The sequence below is a fragment of the Grammomys surdaster genome, unplaced genomic scaffold (assembly GCF_004785775.1).
Source record: "Grammomys surdaster isolate TR1022 unplaced genomic scaffold, NIH_TR_1.0 165, whole genome shotgun sequence".
Lineage (NCBI taxonomy): Eukaryota > Metazoa > Chordata > Mammalia > Rodentia > Muridae > Grammomys > Grammomys surdaster.
Window position 1 is genome coordinate 9,444,403 of NW_021604613.1, and position 18,790 is coordinate 9,463,192.

At 37.2% G+C, this 18,790-nt stretch overlaps 1 protein-coding gene across 2 annotated transcripts in view; it reads right to left on the minus strand.

Moving 5' to 3' along the window:
• Boll (boule homolog, RNA binding protein) overlaps positions 1–18,790 on the minus strand; it is a 95,762-nt gene that overhangs the window by 11,444 nt on the left and 65,528 nt on the right. The window contains exon 11 of one of the 2 annotated variants that reach the window (XM_028765699.1): positions 8,367–10,177. The exons of the other annotated variant lie outside the window; for it this stretch is intronic. Within the exon in view, the coding sequence (XP_028621532.1) occupies positions 10,154–10,177 (24 nt within the window). The 3' untranslated portion in view covers positions 8,367–10,153. Of the gene's footprint in view, positions 1–8,366; positions 10,178–18,790 lie in introns of those variants that run through there. 2 annotated transcript variants of the gene reach the window in all.

Genomic DNA, 18,790 nt, shown 5'->3' on the forward strand with positions numbered 1-18,790 from the left:
TACTCTAAGATTGTGCTTTAACGGTATTATAACAAATCTGTAGACTGTGTTTTAAAGGTAGTACAGGGAAGCTGTATCCCTAGCATCTCAACAATACAGTTGCTTGAAAAAGATCTGAACAATGACAATACTAGTTGACATCCCAACGTGGAGAAAATCTCAGCTAATCAAGGTAATCAATCCCTCACAGACATGCCCACAGATTCCTGTCTTCAGAGACACTGGATCCTGTCAAGCTGTCAATCAAAACTGAGCATCACAAACACTAAATGACAATTACTTCTATAGGTATACATTTTAATAGAAATGCAATCTATGGTTAAGATACTAGCTTCCTTAAGAAAATCATTGTTGCCCTCGCTTAGTCCTTTTTGCTGGGGCAAACTCCTAGCTGGTCTGCTCCTGTGAAGACATCATATCCTGACCCATCCTAGAGGAAACACTGCACTCAGAGCAGCAGAGGAACCAGTGTATTCAGAGCTGCAGAGAATCCGCTGTACACAGAGCAGTTGAAAAAACTGGACTCGCAGGAGCTCTAACACGCCCAGGATCATAGGATTCAGGATCTCAGAGGCAGCCTGAGTCTCAGGAGCTCTTCCATCCAGGAGCTCAGGACCACAGAGACAACTGGACTCTGAGGAGTTCTGACACAAGCAAGATAACAGGAGAGCAAGGCTCCAGTCAGAGACAGTGAGTGCAGGTAGCACTAGAGATAACCAGATGGCAAAAGGCAAGCAGAAGAACATAAGCAACATAAACCAAGGTTATCTGGCATCATCAGAACCCAGATCACCCACCATAGCAAGCCCTGGACACCTTGTCACACCAGAAAAGCAGGATTCAGATTTAAAACCATTTCTCTTGATGATGATAGAGGACTTTAAGAAAGACATAAATAACTCCCTTAAAGAACTATAGGAGAATACAGGTAAAAAGGTAGAAGCCCTTAAAGACAAAAATCCCTTAAAGAATTGCAAGAAAATACAACAAAACAGGTGAAGGAATTAAACAAAACCATCCAGGATCTAAAAATGCAAGTAAAAACAATAAAGAAATCTCAAAAGGAGACTATCCGAGAGATAGAAAACCTAGGAAAGAGATCAGGAGTCATAGTCCCAAGCATCACCAAGAGAATACAAGAGAGAGAAGAGAGAATCTCACGTGCAGAAGATACCATGGAAAACATTGACACAACTGTCAAAGAAAACACAAAATGCAAAAAGCTCCTAACCCAAAACATCCAGGAAATCCAGGACACAATGAGAAGACCAAACCTAAGGATAATAGGTATAGATAACAGTGAAGACTCCCAACTTAAAGGGCCAGTAAATATCTTCAACAAAATTATAGAAGAAAACTTCCCTAACCTAAAGAAAGATGCCCATGAACATACAAGAAGCCTACAGAACTCCAAGTAGACTAGACCAGAAAAGAAATTCCTCATGTCACATAATAATCAAAACATCAAATGCACAAAACAAAGAAAAAATATTAATAGCAATGAGGGAAAAAGGTCAAGCAACATATAAAGGCAGACCTATCAGAATTACACCAGACTTCTCACCAGAGACTATAAAAGTCAGAAGATCCTAGACTGACATCATGCAGACCCTAAGAAAACACAAATGCCAGCCCAGGCTACTATGCCCAGCAAAACTCTCAATCACTCTAGATGGAGAAACCAAGATATTACATGACAAAACCAAATTTACACAATATCTTTACAGAAATCTAGCCCTACAAAGGAAAATAGATGGAAAACTCCAACACAAGGAGGGAAACTACAACCTAGAAAAAGAAAGAAAGTAATCTTCCAACAAGTCCCAAAGAAGAGAGCTACACAAACATAATTTCACCTCTAATAAAAAAATAACAGGAAGCAACAATCATTTTTCCTTAATATCTCTTAACATCAATGAACTCAATTTCCTAATAAAAAGACGTAAACTAACAGACTGGATATGTAAACAGGACCCGGAATTTTGCTGCATACAGGAAATGCACCTCAGTGAAAAAGACAGTACTTCAGAGTAAAAGGCTGGAAAACAATTTTCCAAGCAAATGGTCCCAAGAAACAAGCTGAAGTAGCCATTCTAATATTGAATAAAATCGACTTTTAAACCAAAAGTTATCAAAAAAGATAAGGAAGGACATTTCATACGTATCAAAGGAAAAATCTACCAAGATGAACTCTCAATTCTGAATATCTAGCTCCAAATGCAAGGGCATCCACATTTATAAAAGAAACCTTACTAAAGCTCAAAGCACACATTGCACCTCACACAATAATAGTGGGAGACTTCAACACCCCACTCTCAGAAATGGCCAGATCATGGAAACAGAAACTAAACAGAGACACAGTGAAACTAACAAAAGTTATGAACCAAATGGATTTAACGGATATCTATAGAACATTTCATCCTAAAGCAAAAGGATATACCTTTTTCTCAGTATCTCATGGTACTTCTTCAAAATAGATCATATATATAATTGGCCACAAAACAGGCCTTAACAGATACAAGAAAATTGAAATAATCCCATGCATCCTATCAGATGACCACGGACTAAAGCTGGTCTTCAATAACAACAACAAAAAAAGAAAGCCCGCATATACATGGAAACTGAACAACACTCTACTCAATAACTTGGTCAAGGAAAAAATAAAGAAATTAAAGGCTTTTTAGAATTTAATGAAAATGAAGGCTTCTCATACCAAAACTTGTGGGTCTCCATGAAAGCATTGCTAAGAGGAAAACTCATAGTTCTAAGTGCCTACAAAAAGAAACTGGAGAGCATACACTAGCAATTTGACAACTCCAGAACAAAAAGAAGCAAATACACCCAAGAGGAGTGGATGGCAGGAAATAATCAAACTCAGGGCTGAAATCAACCAACTAGAACAAAACGAACTATACAAAGTATCAACAAAACCAGGAGCTGGTTCTTTGAGAAAATCAACAAGACAGATAAACCCTTAGCCAGACTAACCAGAGGGCACAGAGACAGTATCCAAATTAACAAAATAAGAAATAAAAAGGGAGACATAATAACAAAAACCAAGGAAATCCAAAAAATCATCAGATCCTACTACAAAAGCCTATACTCAACAAAACTGGAAAATCTAGATGAAATGAACATTTTTCTAGATATATACCAGGTATCAAAGTTAAATCAGGATCATATAAACTATCTAAACAGTCCCATAACCCCTAAGGAAATAGCAGCAGTCATTAAAAGTCTACCGACCAAAAAAAAAAAAACAAGCCCAGGACCAGATGGTTTTAGTGCAAAATTGTATCAGACCTTCAAGGAAGACCTAATACCAATTCTCTTCAAACTATTCCACAAAATAGAAACAGAAGAAACACTACCCAATTCGTTCTATGAAGCCACAATTACACTCACACCTAAACCACACAAAGACCCAACAAAGAAAGAGAACTTCAGGCTAATCTCCCTTATGAATATCGATGCAAAAATACTTAATAAAATTCTTGCAAACTGAATCCAAGAACACATCAAAACAATCATCCATCATGATCAAGTAGGCTTTATCCCAGGAATGCAGGGATGATTCAATATTCGGGAATCCATCAATGTAATCCACTATATCAACAAACTCAAAGAAAAAAACCACATGATCATCTCACTAGATGCTGAGAAAGCATTTGACAAAATTCAACCTCACTTCATGGTAAAAAAAAGTCCTGGAAAGATCAGGTATTCAAGGCTCATACCTAAACATAGTAAAAGCAATATACAGCAAACCTGTAGCCAACATCAAACTAAACGGAGAGAAGCTTGAAGCAATCTCACTAAAATCAGGGACTAGACAAGGCCGCTCATTCTCTCCCTACCTTTTCAATATAGCACTGGAAGTCCTAGCCAGAGCAATTAGACAACAAAAGGAAGTCAAAGAGATACAAATAGGAAAGGAAGAAGTCAAAATATCACTATTTGCAGATGATATGATAGTATATTTAAGTGACCCCAAAACTTCCACCAGAAGACTCCTAAACCTGATAAACAACTTCAGCAAAGTGGCTGGATATAAAATTAATTCAAACAAATCAGTAGCCTTCCTCTACTCAAAGGATAAACAGGCTAAGAAAGGAATTAGGGAAATGACACCCTTCACAATGGTCATAAATAATATAAGATACCTTGGCGTGAATCTAATCAAGCAAGTGAAAGATCTGTGTGACAAGAACGTCAAATTTCTGAATAAAGAAAATGAAGAATATCTCAGAAGACGGAAAGATCTCCCATGCTCATGGATTGGCAGGATTAATACAGTAAAAATGGCCATCTTGCCGAAAGCAATCTACAGATTCAATGCAATTCCCATCAAAATTCCAACTCTATTTCAATTCTTCATAGAGATAGAAAGGAAATTTGCAAATTCATTTGGAATAACAAAAACCCCAGGATAGCAAAAACTATTCTCAACAATAAAAGAACTTCTGGGGGAATCACCATCCCTGACCTCAAGCTGTGCTACAGAGCAATAGTGATAAAAAAACTGCATGGTATTGGTACAGAGACAGGCAGGAAGATCAACTGAATAGAATTGAAGACCCAGAAATGAACTCACACACCTACAGTCACTTGATCTTTGACAAAGGAGCTAAAACTGTCCAGTGGAAAAAGGACAGCATTTTCAAAAAATGGTGCTGGTTCAACTAGAGGACAACATGTAGAAGAATGCAAATCCATTCTTATCTTTTTGTACAAAGATCAATTCCAAGTAGATAAACCACCTTCACATAAAACCAGATACACTGAAACTAATAGAAGAGAAGGTGGGGAAGATCCTTGAATACTTAGGCACAGGAGAAATTTTCTTGAATAGAACACCAATGGCTTATCTTCTAAGATCGAGAATTGACAAATGGGACCTCATAAAATTGCAAAGCTTCTGTAAAGCAAAGGACACTGTTAATAGGGCGAAACGGCAATCAACAGATTGGGAAAAGATCTTTACCAATCCTATATCCCATAGAGTGCTAATATCCAATATATACAAGGAACGAAGTTAGACTCTAGACAACCAAATAACCCTATTAAAAAATGGGGTACAGAGCTAAACAAAGAATTCTCAACTGAGGAAACTCGAATGGCTGAGAAGCACCTAAAGAAATGTTCAACATCCTTAGTCATCAGGGAAATGCAAACCAAAACAACCCTGAGATTCCACCTCACACCAGTCAGAATGGCTAAGATAAAAAACTCAGGTGATAGCAGATGCTGATGAGGATATGGAGAAAGAGGAACACTCCTCCATTGTTGGTGGGATTGCAAGATGATACAATCACTCTGGAAATCATTCTGCCGGTTCCTCAGAAAATGGGACATAGCATTACCTGAGGACTCAGGTAATACCACTCCCGGGCATATACCCAGAAGATTCTCTAACATATAACAAGGACACATGCTCCACTATATTCATAGCAGCCTTATTTATAATAGCCAGAAGCTGGAAACAACCCAGATGTCCCTCAACAGAGGAATGGATACAGAAAATGTGGTACATTTACACAATGGAGTACTACTCAGCTATTAAAAACAATGAATTCATGAAATTCTTAGGCAAATGGATGGAACTAGAAAATATCATTCTGAGTGAGATAACCCAATCACCAAAGAACACATGTGGTATGCACTCACTGATAACTGGATATTTGCCCCAAAGCTCGAAATACCCAAGATACAAATCACAGACCACATGAAGCTCATGAAAAAGGAAGACCAAAGTGTAGGTGCTTTGGTCCTTAGAAGGAGTAACAAAATACTCATGGGAGCAAATATGGAGACAAAGCATGGAACAGAAACTGAAGTAGGGGCTGTTGGGAGACTGCCCCACCTGGGTATCCATCCCATGTGGAGTCACCAAAGGCAGACAATGCTGTGGATGCCAGGAAGTGCATGCTGGCAGGAGCCTGATATAGCTGTCTTCTTAGAGGTTTGCCAGATCCCAACATATACAGAGGCGGATACTCACAGCTAACCATTGAACTGATCATGGGGTTCCCAATGGAGGAGTCAGAGAGAAGACTGAAGGAGCTTAAGGGGTTTGAGGCACCATGGGGAGAGCAACAATATCAACCAACCAGAGCTCCCAGGATCTAAACCACTAGCCTGGGAGCACATAGAGAGGGGCCCATGGCTCCAGCTGTATATATAGGGGAGGATGGCCCAGTGTGGGGGAATTTGAGAGCAGGTAGGTGGGAGTTCGTGGGTGAATGGGAGAAGCAGGAGGAGGGGGGATGAGACAGGGGATTTCTGGATGGGAGGAAAATGGGGAAAGGTGTTTACATCTGAAATGTAAATAAAATATCCAATAAAAAATTACAAAATGAGTTGGGCGATGGTGACGCATGCCTTTAATCTCAGCACTTGGGAGGCAGAGGCAGGAGGATTTCTGAGTTCGAGGCCAGCCTGGTCTACAGAGTGAGTGCCAGGATAGCCAGGACTACACAGAGAAATCTTGTCTCGAAAAACCAAAAAAAAAAAGGAAAAAAAATTACAAAACAAGAAACCAAACAAAACAACAAGAAAAAAGAAAATCATTGTCATATATTGTTAAATAATGAAATTGTGCCTTTTGCTTATGAAGAAATATATTATGAGTAAATGACCACTAAATAGATAAGTTTGCAAATCACATGTCTTAAAAATCAATATGTAAATATGTAATCACTCATTAGTGAGTGATGTCTTACATAAAGACATCATGTAAATGTCTAATTATACAGTTTTATTACTATACATTTTTAGTTAAAGATAGTCAAGTTTGGCATCTTACTAATTTACTCTTTGTTAGTCATAATGTCTAAAAGTAATAAAACTGGAAACCATAATCTCTTATTTCATTATTTGGATATTTATGTCTACTGTTATATCTGCAGAACTGAGACAAACAATCATAGGGAAAAAACCTAATACAAAACAAAATTATGTCAGATAGAAACAAAAAATGTAAAACTTGACAATATAAAATAAGTAATCTTGAGTAACATTTGATTGTTGAGAGAAATAAGCAGAATATATAAGTTAGAAAATTTGTGTAATACATACAAGCAGAGTCAATAAACATGTTTCAGGTGTAACAAGTAGCAGCTGCTGCAGATAGTAATCAGAAAATGCTGTTTAGCATGGAAAGATGAAAGCCGACAGCATACCTTTAGGGATGTATGTACATTGATGAAAATACAGAAGTGAAATAGACAGAACCAACATTATTATTATTATGTTTAATTTTGTTTTATTTTTGAGATAGGGTTTCATATAGCTCTGGCTGGCCTGAAACTCTCAATGTAGACCAGGCTGGCCTTGAACTCAAGAGATTCACCTTTCTCTACCTCTTGAGTGTTGAGATTAAAGGAATATACTACTATGCCTGAAATATAAGCATCACCGATATTCATCCTCCAGGCAAGATCTTTCACTTTGCCTCTGGTATGTGGTGTATGTTGTATGTGTGTCAGTGTGCAGTCATATGCACATGAGTGTGGGTGCAGGCATCTGTGTGTGGAGGCCAAACTCAGGTGGCAGGTACCTTGTTTTTTGAGATAGGATTTCTAAGATGACTTGATAATTGCTGGGTTAGGCTGGACTGACTGCCCAATGACCCCCAGGGAGCTATTTTTCCTCTCCAGCACTGAGATTACAGGTGTAAGTTATAATGCTTAGCGTTTTTCCATTGTTCTGGGAATTGAACTCAGGTCCTCCTGATTTCATGGCACTCTCCTAAGTGAGGCTCTTTCCAGCCTTCGTTTTTCTTATGTGTAGGGAGATTCCAGAATAAATTTTAGTCAAAAATATAGGTCTAGAAGTATCAATGTAACACTGAAATATGGTAAGTTGAATTTGCTGCTTCTTGATTGTCCTTTCCAGGCCTTTGATTCTGATTTTTAATATTACCCAAGTATGTTTTGGAAAATATGGAAACAATTTTTGTGTGTGACTTCATTCCAGTCTGAAGAAATCACCTAATCAAGATAGAAGTTAAAGTTTTAAATTCTGAATATTCCTTTCTATCTTTAAATGTACCTGAGATTTTGGCAAAACAAGATGCAAGGTCATGTTGACTGTATGTATTAATTTTATAGTTTCAATTTCATCTTAGCATGGTGAATTTCAGATGTCTTCTTCAGATTGGTTTTTCAAAATGGGCACTAAATAAGTAAAAAACCTTCTTTAAAATTGACTGAAGGTATACTAAACATAGAAAAAAATTAATGGACTTCACTTATGATATGTAATGAGGGTTTCTGTCCTCTCATTCTGATTTTAGAGGCAGTATATTTATTTGGCTTACCAAGCTAAGCCAAGAAGAAAGACAAATGATTCAACCCATAACTCAATTGTCAGTAAATCCAAAGTTTTTTATTAATTTCTTAAAATAAGGCTAACTTCAAGACTGTATACATGTATGAATTGTATGTGTGTATATATGATGTATATGAGCACACACATATGTTTACATGTATGTATGCATATAATATATATAACTGTAAAGAAACATACTAGGTATGAATTATTATCAAAATTCTTTGTTCAATATAATACATCATTAATTTTTATTAACAGTCCAGGATTTGTTTAGCATCATGTTTAACACTTTAAAAACCAAACAGTAACCTTTTTTGTTCTCCAGGATCATGCTATTAAAAAAGATTTCTAACATCACTGGTTAATAATTTTTCTAAATTACAGAACAAAATCTTTTTTGACATTTCATTATGGGACTTACTAGTCTATTACATTTTAAAACTGAGAATAATTAGTGCATGAGATATTTGTATGCCAGTATATAGACATGGGGTCCTATCATTCTCAGGAAACCATTTGACTGACAAACATATTTATTATGGTTTCAGAAGAAAAAAGCCTATTGGACTCATGGGAAAAAGTCTGGGATCTGGTCCTGTTTTTACTGCTGCTGCTGGGCCTGGAATGCATGTGGGCTGGGACAGGAGAGGGAAGGGAGAATTATTAGGGTAATGTTAATATTTAGACCTTTCTCTTTCTGTTCTAAAGTTAACAAGCCAGTGAAAGAACTTCTAATAAATATAAAAAGAGGTATTTCTTGTCCTCCTACAGAAATTTTCCTGATTAGAAATCTATGACTTGTCCTCCATCTTTTGAACAATTAATCTCTTCTACCATTTTCCAAGTTTATAATGTGAGTTAGTCCTGGAACTAGAATCTACAGTTGTCCTTTGGTATAAGAAATAATTTTGCATTTAATGAAAATAATTGTCTTACTAAATTAATCACATATAATTGTATAGATTGGTTAAAGTGAGAGAAGGAAGAGAGCATTCTAAGAGAACTAATACACTGGAAAAGTGTATGATAATGTCAGAAGTGAGCCCCTCTTTTATAAAAATTCCTTGAGATATATCAACATTATATAAACTTTGATATCAAACGGATGATGTATGAGGTTATACTTTTATATGAAATATTAGAAAAATTCATATAGTTTAATTAATAAGATGAAAAAGCAAGAATACTGATCATGTTGGTAGTTTTTCTAATATTTGGAAGATATTATCACAATGTATTAAATACTATTTAAATTCAGAAAACCATGCAGAAACAACACTAAATGAGTAGCAGTAACAAAAAAAAATTTAACAAAGCACAGTAAGTGGTAATACAGCAAAGCAAATTGACAAAATGAAACCACTAAGGCTAGTACATTCTATAAGTTATGGAAGAATTAAAATTCTATTAGACACGACTCTTATCCAAAATGTTTAAATATCAAAGATAGAAAATAAAATGTCTAAAACTCTGAGATTAAAAGAAGTAACACCAAGTAAAGAAAATGAAAGACACCTCACTATTCCCGATAGTTACTTTTTATGGAATGGATAAAACATCTAGGAAGTGTTACTGCAATTAAACTAACACATATAAAGTCAAATGCCACATCTACCTAATTAAAATTTGTAAAACAGTAGTAAAAGAAAATGTCAAATTCAGACAGCTTATCACGGAATAAATAGGTATGGTGAGGTATTAACTAACCCTAAGTTTCACAACGGGCAGCTTCTAGCCGGTTCCTTGAAGCTGGATCTTGGTCACACAAGGATCAATGGACAAGAAATCAGTTGAGCTGGACTAGAGCTGCCCAATTGTCTTAATAATGAATGCTCCACACTGTCTGTTAAGTAAAGAGAAAATACAGATCAGGAAGACTGAAGTGAAAAAAGACTAAGAACAGATGAGTGCAGAACATAATCAACAGTTACTAAAGACTTGCAGAATGTGGGATTCATGAAATCAGTTTGCTACAGAGTGAGAAGCTAGCAATTAGCAGACATTCAGACTCCAGCTCTTGCTTGCCCCTTGCTTTCCAAGAACTTACAATCTACACTGCATACGCTCTCATCCACTGTCATGGTGTAGGTCGGCATGATTACAAGTGAGCTACAATAGTAACTTCTATTAGGTTTAAAAATGTGTGTGTGTGTGTGTGTTTAAAGTGTAGGAGTGTCTGGCAGAAGGCTATCTAGAAGATTAACAACAACAAAAAGCATCATTTGAATTGGCACTGATAGGATAGGCATGTGGGTATTTATCAGTAAGAACCAGAGGACTTCCATGTACCCATGTTGTACCGGGATTGGTGTTGCTGTGCTGTTAACTTAATTGGGTGCCTGCTTGGACACCCGGCCCAGGAAAGTCTTTAAATGACTTCTGTCTCACAGGCTACTGATTGCAATTTTGGGAGCCATCCCAAATGAGATAAATTCTACTAAGACCAGAATTAAGACAATAACAATGTCTTTCTAAGCTAACAAATAACAAAAATGACTAGTTAGGCCACTAGAAACAACCTAGTTGTTACTACCTTTTTAGCACCATGGGCCTTGGCTAACTCCTTGTTTTGGAAACCAAGGCTGAATTATTTCCCAGAGGTTGCAATCTCTATAGCAGCATTGTCCCATAAAATTTTCTTTGTTGGGGGCTGGAGAGATGGCTCAGTGGTTAAGAGCACTGACTGCACTTCCAGAGGTCCTGAGTTCAAATCCCAGCAACCACATGGTGGCTCACAACCATCTGTAATGAGATCTGATGCCCTCTTCTGGTGTGTCTGAAGACAGCTACAGTGTATTCATATATAATAAATAAATAAATCTTTAAAAAAAAATTTTCTTTGTTAATGGAAATGCTCCATATCTACATAGTAAGACACAGTAGCTATTAGTTATGGAAGAATATTCAGCACTTGAAAAGTGGCTAGATGCAACTGAGGAAATATATTTTTAATTTGATTTAATTTAAAACTTATCTGTTTTTCTAAAACCAAACTTTATAGATGAGTATTACCAGCTCAATATTGCTCAATGTTACTTAGTATATGCACTGTGACATCGGTGGTAGGTGATAAGTATTTGTTAAATGAAATGTATCTCGTGATAAAATACTTCTATCCACACCTAGTTAACTACTTAGAGCTTGTTGGCTGTACCACCTATATGCTATAAATCTCTAAGGGGTTTGATGTATATCAGATTTCTTGGATAAAGACTCAAGTGTATCTAGAGGGAACAGGAAGCAGTGCTATATAGCTTTATTATACCCTTAATTCATATAAGTTTGGTTAACACTAGAAAGCTAAAAAATAGTTAACAGTAAAGATTTTGGTTAAGAATGTTGGTAAAAGTTAATGAAAGTGACAAAAGGGAACATATTATTTTAATTAATTAATTAACCAATTACTTATAGCTTGAGTCTTATTATATAGCCCAAATAGGCTTGAGTTTGCAGTGCTCTAATCCCAGTGTCCCTAGTGATTGGCGTTACAGGCATGCAAACCACACCTAGCTAAAAAAGGCAAGGAGCTTGAGTATAGCTTGGTGATACAGAACATACCTAACTTGTATGTGGCTCTAGGTTCAATCTTAAATACTGCAAAAATCCACAATGAAACAAAAATCTAAATAAACTAAATTTGATTTTATACAGAATTAAGAGGATGGAAACTGAAGGTGGCGAAATATTGAAGAAATAGATAATAACCTTACTATACAATAATTGAGCTTTGAAAATGATTTTGGTGAAATGGAAAGAGAAATGAGTTTATTATTCTTAGTAAGTTACAGAGGTGTAAAAAATGGTGTAAAAACATATAAAGTAGACTATATGGCATTAAGGAGTCAGAGAAAACCATTGGATTTATTTTGATCTTTGAGAATTTGATGGACAAGTTAACATGTAAACGATGATGATTTTGAAAAATAAAGTATTAGAAATTTTGTATTCATGATTTTCAGTTTGAGGAAGCTGTGACTACCATCCTAGTGGTAATGTTTTAGAATTAAGCAGGAAGAGAATGAAAGCATCAACATCATATTAAACCATGATTAAGATATAAATGAGGAACTTCTAGGGGATGATGGTGGACTAGAAGCTGCCTTTCTTTAATATGGCAAGTGAGAACACTCAGGATAGCACACAACAGACCATACCACAGGGAGGGAGAATATCAGAGACCACAAAGAGACAGGCAAATGTCTTGAAATACAGAAACTCTGAGGGAACAAAAGGAAAACAGCACATGTATTTGTGGCAGGGACACGGAAACATCACCTAAAAGCTAAAACTGGTGCCTTGGTGAATGCAGATTAGCAGTCTTATTCATAAGCTGAGCTATAGTTCTTGAAAGCCTCAAATCCAGTAAGGGATTCTGGGGGACAGTAATTCCTCTAAAACTAGTCACTAGTGGTGGAGAGGTGTTGTTTCTTCATGTCCCAGAAGAGGCACTATCTTGAGAAGAAACAATTTGTTAAGATAAAGCTTCCTTGGAGGCCAGAGAAGGAACAATTTTTCAGAAAGCCTAGAGTCAATCTGCCACAGCTCATGGGTAAGAAATGGCTGCTGGCTGGCCTCATGGTTTAGCAGTGGCCATGAAGGCCTTCTTGTCTGTGGCCCTGACAGCCTTGTTATCTTTCAAGATAACTACAACAGAAATTAATATCCTCGAGCCAGCAGGTGGCTAGAACAGAGGCAAGCCTTGAAAATTTTTACTTCTGGTGTGAGGATTCCAAAGCCCATGTCTGTGGACACTCCAAACAATCTTCTCTCTCCACAGGATGTTCAACAGTGACAAGGATCAGAAACCACTGAAAGGTAACATACCTCAGTACTTTATCCACCTCTTCCACTCCCAAAACATTCAAGAAATCTACTGTGCCTAGGCTTTAGCTGTGCCATCACATACCAGCTAGAGTCTTTGGAGTGACTGAGAATCTGCCCAGCCCACAGCCTGAGAAGTTAAAGGTGATCAGAAGTGAGTTCTGGCAGGCAAAGGTTAAGGACTTGCAACAATGTTCAGCAACAGTCTCTCAAACACTTGAGTTACAGCAGCAGCCCAAACAGGACTAACAGAACCCCCAACTTCAACCGACTAGAACTCTTTCAGCTGGTAGAATCCAATATTAGAGAACTTCCAGAAAAAACTGCTCCAGTTTTTGTTTTTCCTAATATTACTTTATTGCTTTTAAAGTTTCTTTTGTCCTTGTACTACTATATCCTCTATTGTTATTTTTAAAATACTGTATGTTGAAGCCTTTTTTAAAATTTGATCTAAATTTTTTTTTTTACTTCTAGGTTTAACTTCTAGTTCTCTTTTTACTTCTAGTTTTAAAATAAAGTAGAACACTCTCATGAATCCTTAAGTGTACTGTGAAGCATAGTTCACCATTATGCCCACTGTACCCAATACATAATTTGGTTTTAATGTGGGCAAACTGTTGTTTGACTCCTCTGAGTGTAATACTTATTTTTTCATTGTGTATTTCATTGTACATTGCACTGTTACATGAAGACATTTGCACACAAGAGTATATAATGCACATCGAGAGAGCCCAAATAAGAGCAAACACATATTTCCTGAGACTGGCTGAATCAGCTCACCACGATCATCTCCAGTGCATCCTATTTCCTGCAAACCACATAACTGTCCATTAAGGCTGAAAACTTTCATTGTGTGTATGTGCCTGCACATGTGCATATGTATATTCATTATTTTAGGTTGGTTCCATAACTTAGCTCCTGGGAACAGTACTGACTAAGCATTAGAGTACAAGTACCTCTGAGACATGTTGACTTGGAACCTTTTGGGTAAATTCATAGGAGTGGTATAGCTGAGTTATATTTAAACACTTTTAAAAAAGGCAGCTTGGACCATTTCCTATGCTTACATAGGTTTCTTTGTGTCATCAGTATTTTTTCATCTTGGTCTCTAACATTCTTTTGTCTTCTGATTCTTTAGCCTCGAATTCCTTTCTTTTTCTTCTTTCCCTGACTACTTCTTTTATTCATTCAGTTATTATTTATTTTAAAAAGTTTAAGTTATAAAATACTTTATGTATTATTTGTATGTGTACATGACTGTGTATATGAATGAAAGCATATATATGCCACAGCCTATGTGCAGAGGTTAGAGCACAACTTCATTTGAGTTCCCTCTTTCTAGTGTGGGGTCTTGGGATCAAACTCAAGTGCTCTTATCCACCAAGCCATCTCAGAATTATTTCTTATCCACCAAGCCCTCAGTTACTGTTTCAACCTTTACTTTATGTAACTGTTAACATCTAACTCTGTGTTTTTGCCGTTTTCTATTCTTTGGTCATTGGTAGACTAGTTGGTTTTAATTATTTTACTTTCATGATGCTTATAAAGTTTCTCTGTCTGGTGTTAGAGAGATGGCTCAGTAGTTAGGAGCACTGAATGTCTTTCCAGAGGACCTGAATTTAATTCCCAGCACTCACATGGTAGCTCCCAACTGTCTGTAACTCCACGATACGACACCCTTACACAGACATATAGGCAGGCAAACATCAATGCACATAAAATGAATTATTAAAAAGCTTTGTCTGTCTGTTTGAAAAAGAACACCTTTTATTTTTTCTTTGCCTATTTCATCCATGTATACAATGTATCCTGTTCTTATCTAAAATCTCCTTCCAATCCTTCTGATGCCCCTAAACATGTCACTCTCCTACCTTTGTGTGCCCCCTTTGATAATGCACTGGGTCTAATTAGCATTGCCAGTGAGAATACTGACTGATCATTCTGGCTTGAGCTTACGCAGGCAGGCGTAAGTGCAGCAAGCTCATGAGTGCAATGACCACTTCATGTCCAGAAGATGGCATTTCCCAGTAACCCTCTTCATCCATCTCTTATACTGTTTCTGTCCTCTCCCTCTGATACTCCAGAGCCCTGGCACATTGATATAGATGTCCCGTTTAGGGCTGAGCATTCTGATTACTTACACATCTCCGCATTAAGTTCTGCTCATGGCACAAAGAAGCTTTTGGGCCAAAGCTGACAATACTACTCTTACAAGGCTCACTGTCAACCATTTTCACTGTTCCTTTTCACCCAGCGTCAGGGAAGAAGCTTCTAGTATTGTTACTTGCCCTGGTGGCTTTAAACCATTTTAAAGGAATTTAGTTATTTGGAGACATGGTGTTTCCTAGTGTGTTAGCTTATTTTCCCCTTTCTTAGTGGTATTGGGGTTGAATTTCTAAGTAAGGATTACTTACTAAAAAGAATCCCAAATAAAATCAGGAGATATGTATCTATTCTTATTAGCTACACAAACCACAACACAAAAATATAAGAAATAAAAAATACAACATGATTCCAAAAGGTTGAAACTCTTTAATTACCAGACCCAAAGACACTGAACTAGGAAAAAAATGACAGAATTTAAATGTTTACTTGTAAAACTCATCAATGACTTCAAAGAGGATATAAGCAAGCAGGAGACTGAAGTAAGGAAATCAATTCAGGATCTAGAGAAGAAAGTCAGTAACATAGATAAGGAAGGAAATAGAGATTTGAAAAAAAAACAACTCAAACAGAGATACTAGAAATGAAAAACACAATGGAAAACATCACCAACAGATTACACCAAACAGAAAAACTACTACCAGCTGGATTCATTTGAAGAAAGACAACATTCAGATATAAATAAAAAAGTTAGAGAGGAGAAGGACCATAACTTTCAATAGCTTTAGTAAATGACCAAGAGATCAAAAGCTAAGAATACACGGGGTAGAAGGACCTGTGACAAAACTAAAGGCACAGAAATTTAGTAACTGTTTTATGAGAAAAATCGCTTAAATCTATTAAAATAAATGGACACACAACAACCCCTAAGGGTCACAACTGCCACCTCCACCACCACCTCTCCATGCCACATTAGAGTCAAGATACCAAAAATACAAAACAAAGTAGTATTAAAATTCATGAGAAAAATGCCAACATACAAAGGCAAACACCTCAGAATAATGTAGAATTCAACAAAAACTCTAAAAGCCACGAAGTGTGGAATAACAGACTTCAAGACCTGAAAGTAAGTAAATACCAAGATTGATGCATCCACTTACCCTTTAAAACCAATGGAAAAATACACATATCAAGAGAGTACACATTAGTGATCAATAAGAAGACAATTAAAAGAATCCTATGCATGAAGGAAAAAAAACAAACCTCAATTATGAGAGAAGAACAAAGAATATATTTCATGAGATGAATAGATGAACAAAGTAAACTCGAGGAGAAAAATATCTAACTGTAAGTTAGTGCTCCCCTACTACTAACAGAGGAGAAATAACAGTTATTGAACCAAACAGGAAAACAAGCACCAAATTATAGAAATCTGAAAACCTTCCTAAAGAGTAATCATAAGTGTAAATGGTGTTAACTTTCCAGTATAAAGACACAAAACTAGGGTGAGAGGATGCCTCAGTGGGTAAAGTGCTTGCTGAACAAGCATGAAGACACATGTTTAGATCTACAGAACCTATGGAAAAATGCCAGGCATTATAGCATATACCTGTAATCTCAGTGCTGAGAAAGCAGAGAAAAAAAAGACTCCTGGGGCACGGGTGGGTGTTGATGGCCAACAAGCCTAATTGTGAGCCATAACTGGTAAGCACCAGGTCCTAGTGATAGATCTGTCTCAAAAAATAAGGTGGACTAAGATTTAGTAAGAAACCTGAGACTGACTTCTGTGACCTCTGTACCAATATACACATGAACATGTAAACACATAATGACATGGAATAGTTTTTTGGATGAAAAATATTGAATTATAAACAAAGCACTGTATTGGCTATAAGAGGCCATCAGAACCCCTAGAATGAGTTACAGACAGTTGTAAGTTATTCTGTGGGTGCTGGGAATCTATCTCCTGTCCTCTGGAAGAGAAGCCAGTGTTCTTAACTGCTATGTAATTTCTCCAGCCCCTACCTCTTATTTTTTATTTCAATGAAAAAATAAATTTAAAATAATTCAAAAGTATACATAAAAGTTGGAAGATACAACTGAACCCAAGGAAAAAGAGCCATAAATTAGGATTAGTAAAATTATAAAAAAAGGATTGAAGTAAGAGTTCAAAGAACTTAAGGATTCTTTAGAAATTCAGTTGTGTTGGATGGTGTTTGCTGGGGCAAACACATGAACGTTTCACTGAAGTGGACCCAGGTGAAAGGCTAAGGCAGACTTGTGAAGGAATGTTTCGCTGAAGCAGACACAAGTGAGAGGATGTTCTGTTAAATCAAGCACATGAAAGGACATGTGATGAAGGATTCTTTGCTAATGACATGCATGTATTGGTCTGCTTTACACTGCATAGTTGAACTGCATTTGTCAGGACTCCATAGAGAGAAACACACTTCCACAGACTCAGGCTGATTGGTAGAGTGATGTCAACTGAGACAGACTCACATGTTGAGGCAAGACCAGTGGAGGACATGTGATGTTTGGAGGGAGTATGAAAGGGACTCGATGGACAGTGATGGGGGCTAATTAATCTCTGGCCTCTAGATTAGGCTAACAGAGGTGTGTGCTGGCTAGTTTTTTGTTATCTTGACACAAACAGACCATCTGAAGAGGGAATCTTAATTGAGACAATGCTTTCATCAGACTGAACTGTATACAAGTCTGTGGGGCTTTAATGATTGAAGTGTGAGGGCCCAGCTGTTGTGGGTGGTGCTTCTCTTGGGCAGGTGATCCTAGGTTGTATAAGAAAGCAGGCTGAGGTAGCCATGGAAGCAAGCCAGTAAGTAGTGCTCCTCCATGGTCCCTGCTTCAGTTCCTGCTTCTATATCCTGCCCTGAGTTCCTGCTCTGGATTCTCTCAATGATGAACTATAAAGTATAAGCTGAAATAAACCCTGTCATCTTCAAGTTGGTTTTAGTCAGTGCTTTATTATGGCAACAGAAACCTAACTAAAACAATGTGGGAAGACTGACCCTGAATGTGGGTATTACCACTCAACGGGTTGGGGTTCTGGACTGAATAAAAAGAGTAAAGTAAGCTGAGTATTAGCATCCATCTCTTTGTACTTCCTGACTGTATGCAATGTGATCATCTGCCTCAAGCTCCTATCACCATAACTTCTCTGCTAAGACAGACTGTACTCTCGAACTCTAAGAAATCCTTCCTTAGAATTTTGGCCTCTAAGGTGATAGGAATCCCACAAGAAGACCAACAAAGTCAACTAACCTGGACCCTTGGGGGCTCTCAGAGACTGAATCACCCAACCAAAGAACATATGTGGGCTGGAGCTAGGCCTCCTCGCATATATGTAGATGTGCAGCTTGGTCTTCATGTGGGTCTCAAACAACTAGAGCAGGGCCTATCCCAAAAGCTGTTGCCTGTATGTAGGATATGTTCTTCTAGCTGGGCTGCCTTGTCTATCCTCTAGGAGAGGATGTGCCTAGCCTTACAGAGACTTGATGTCCCAAGGTGAAAG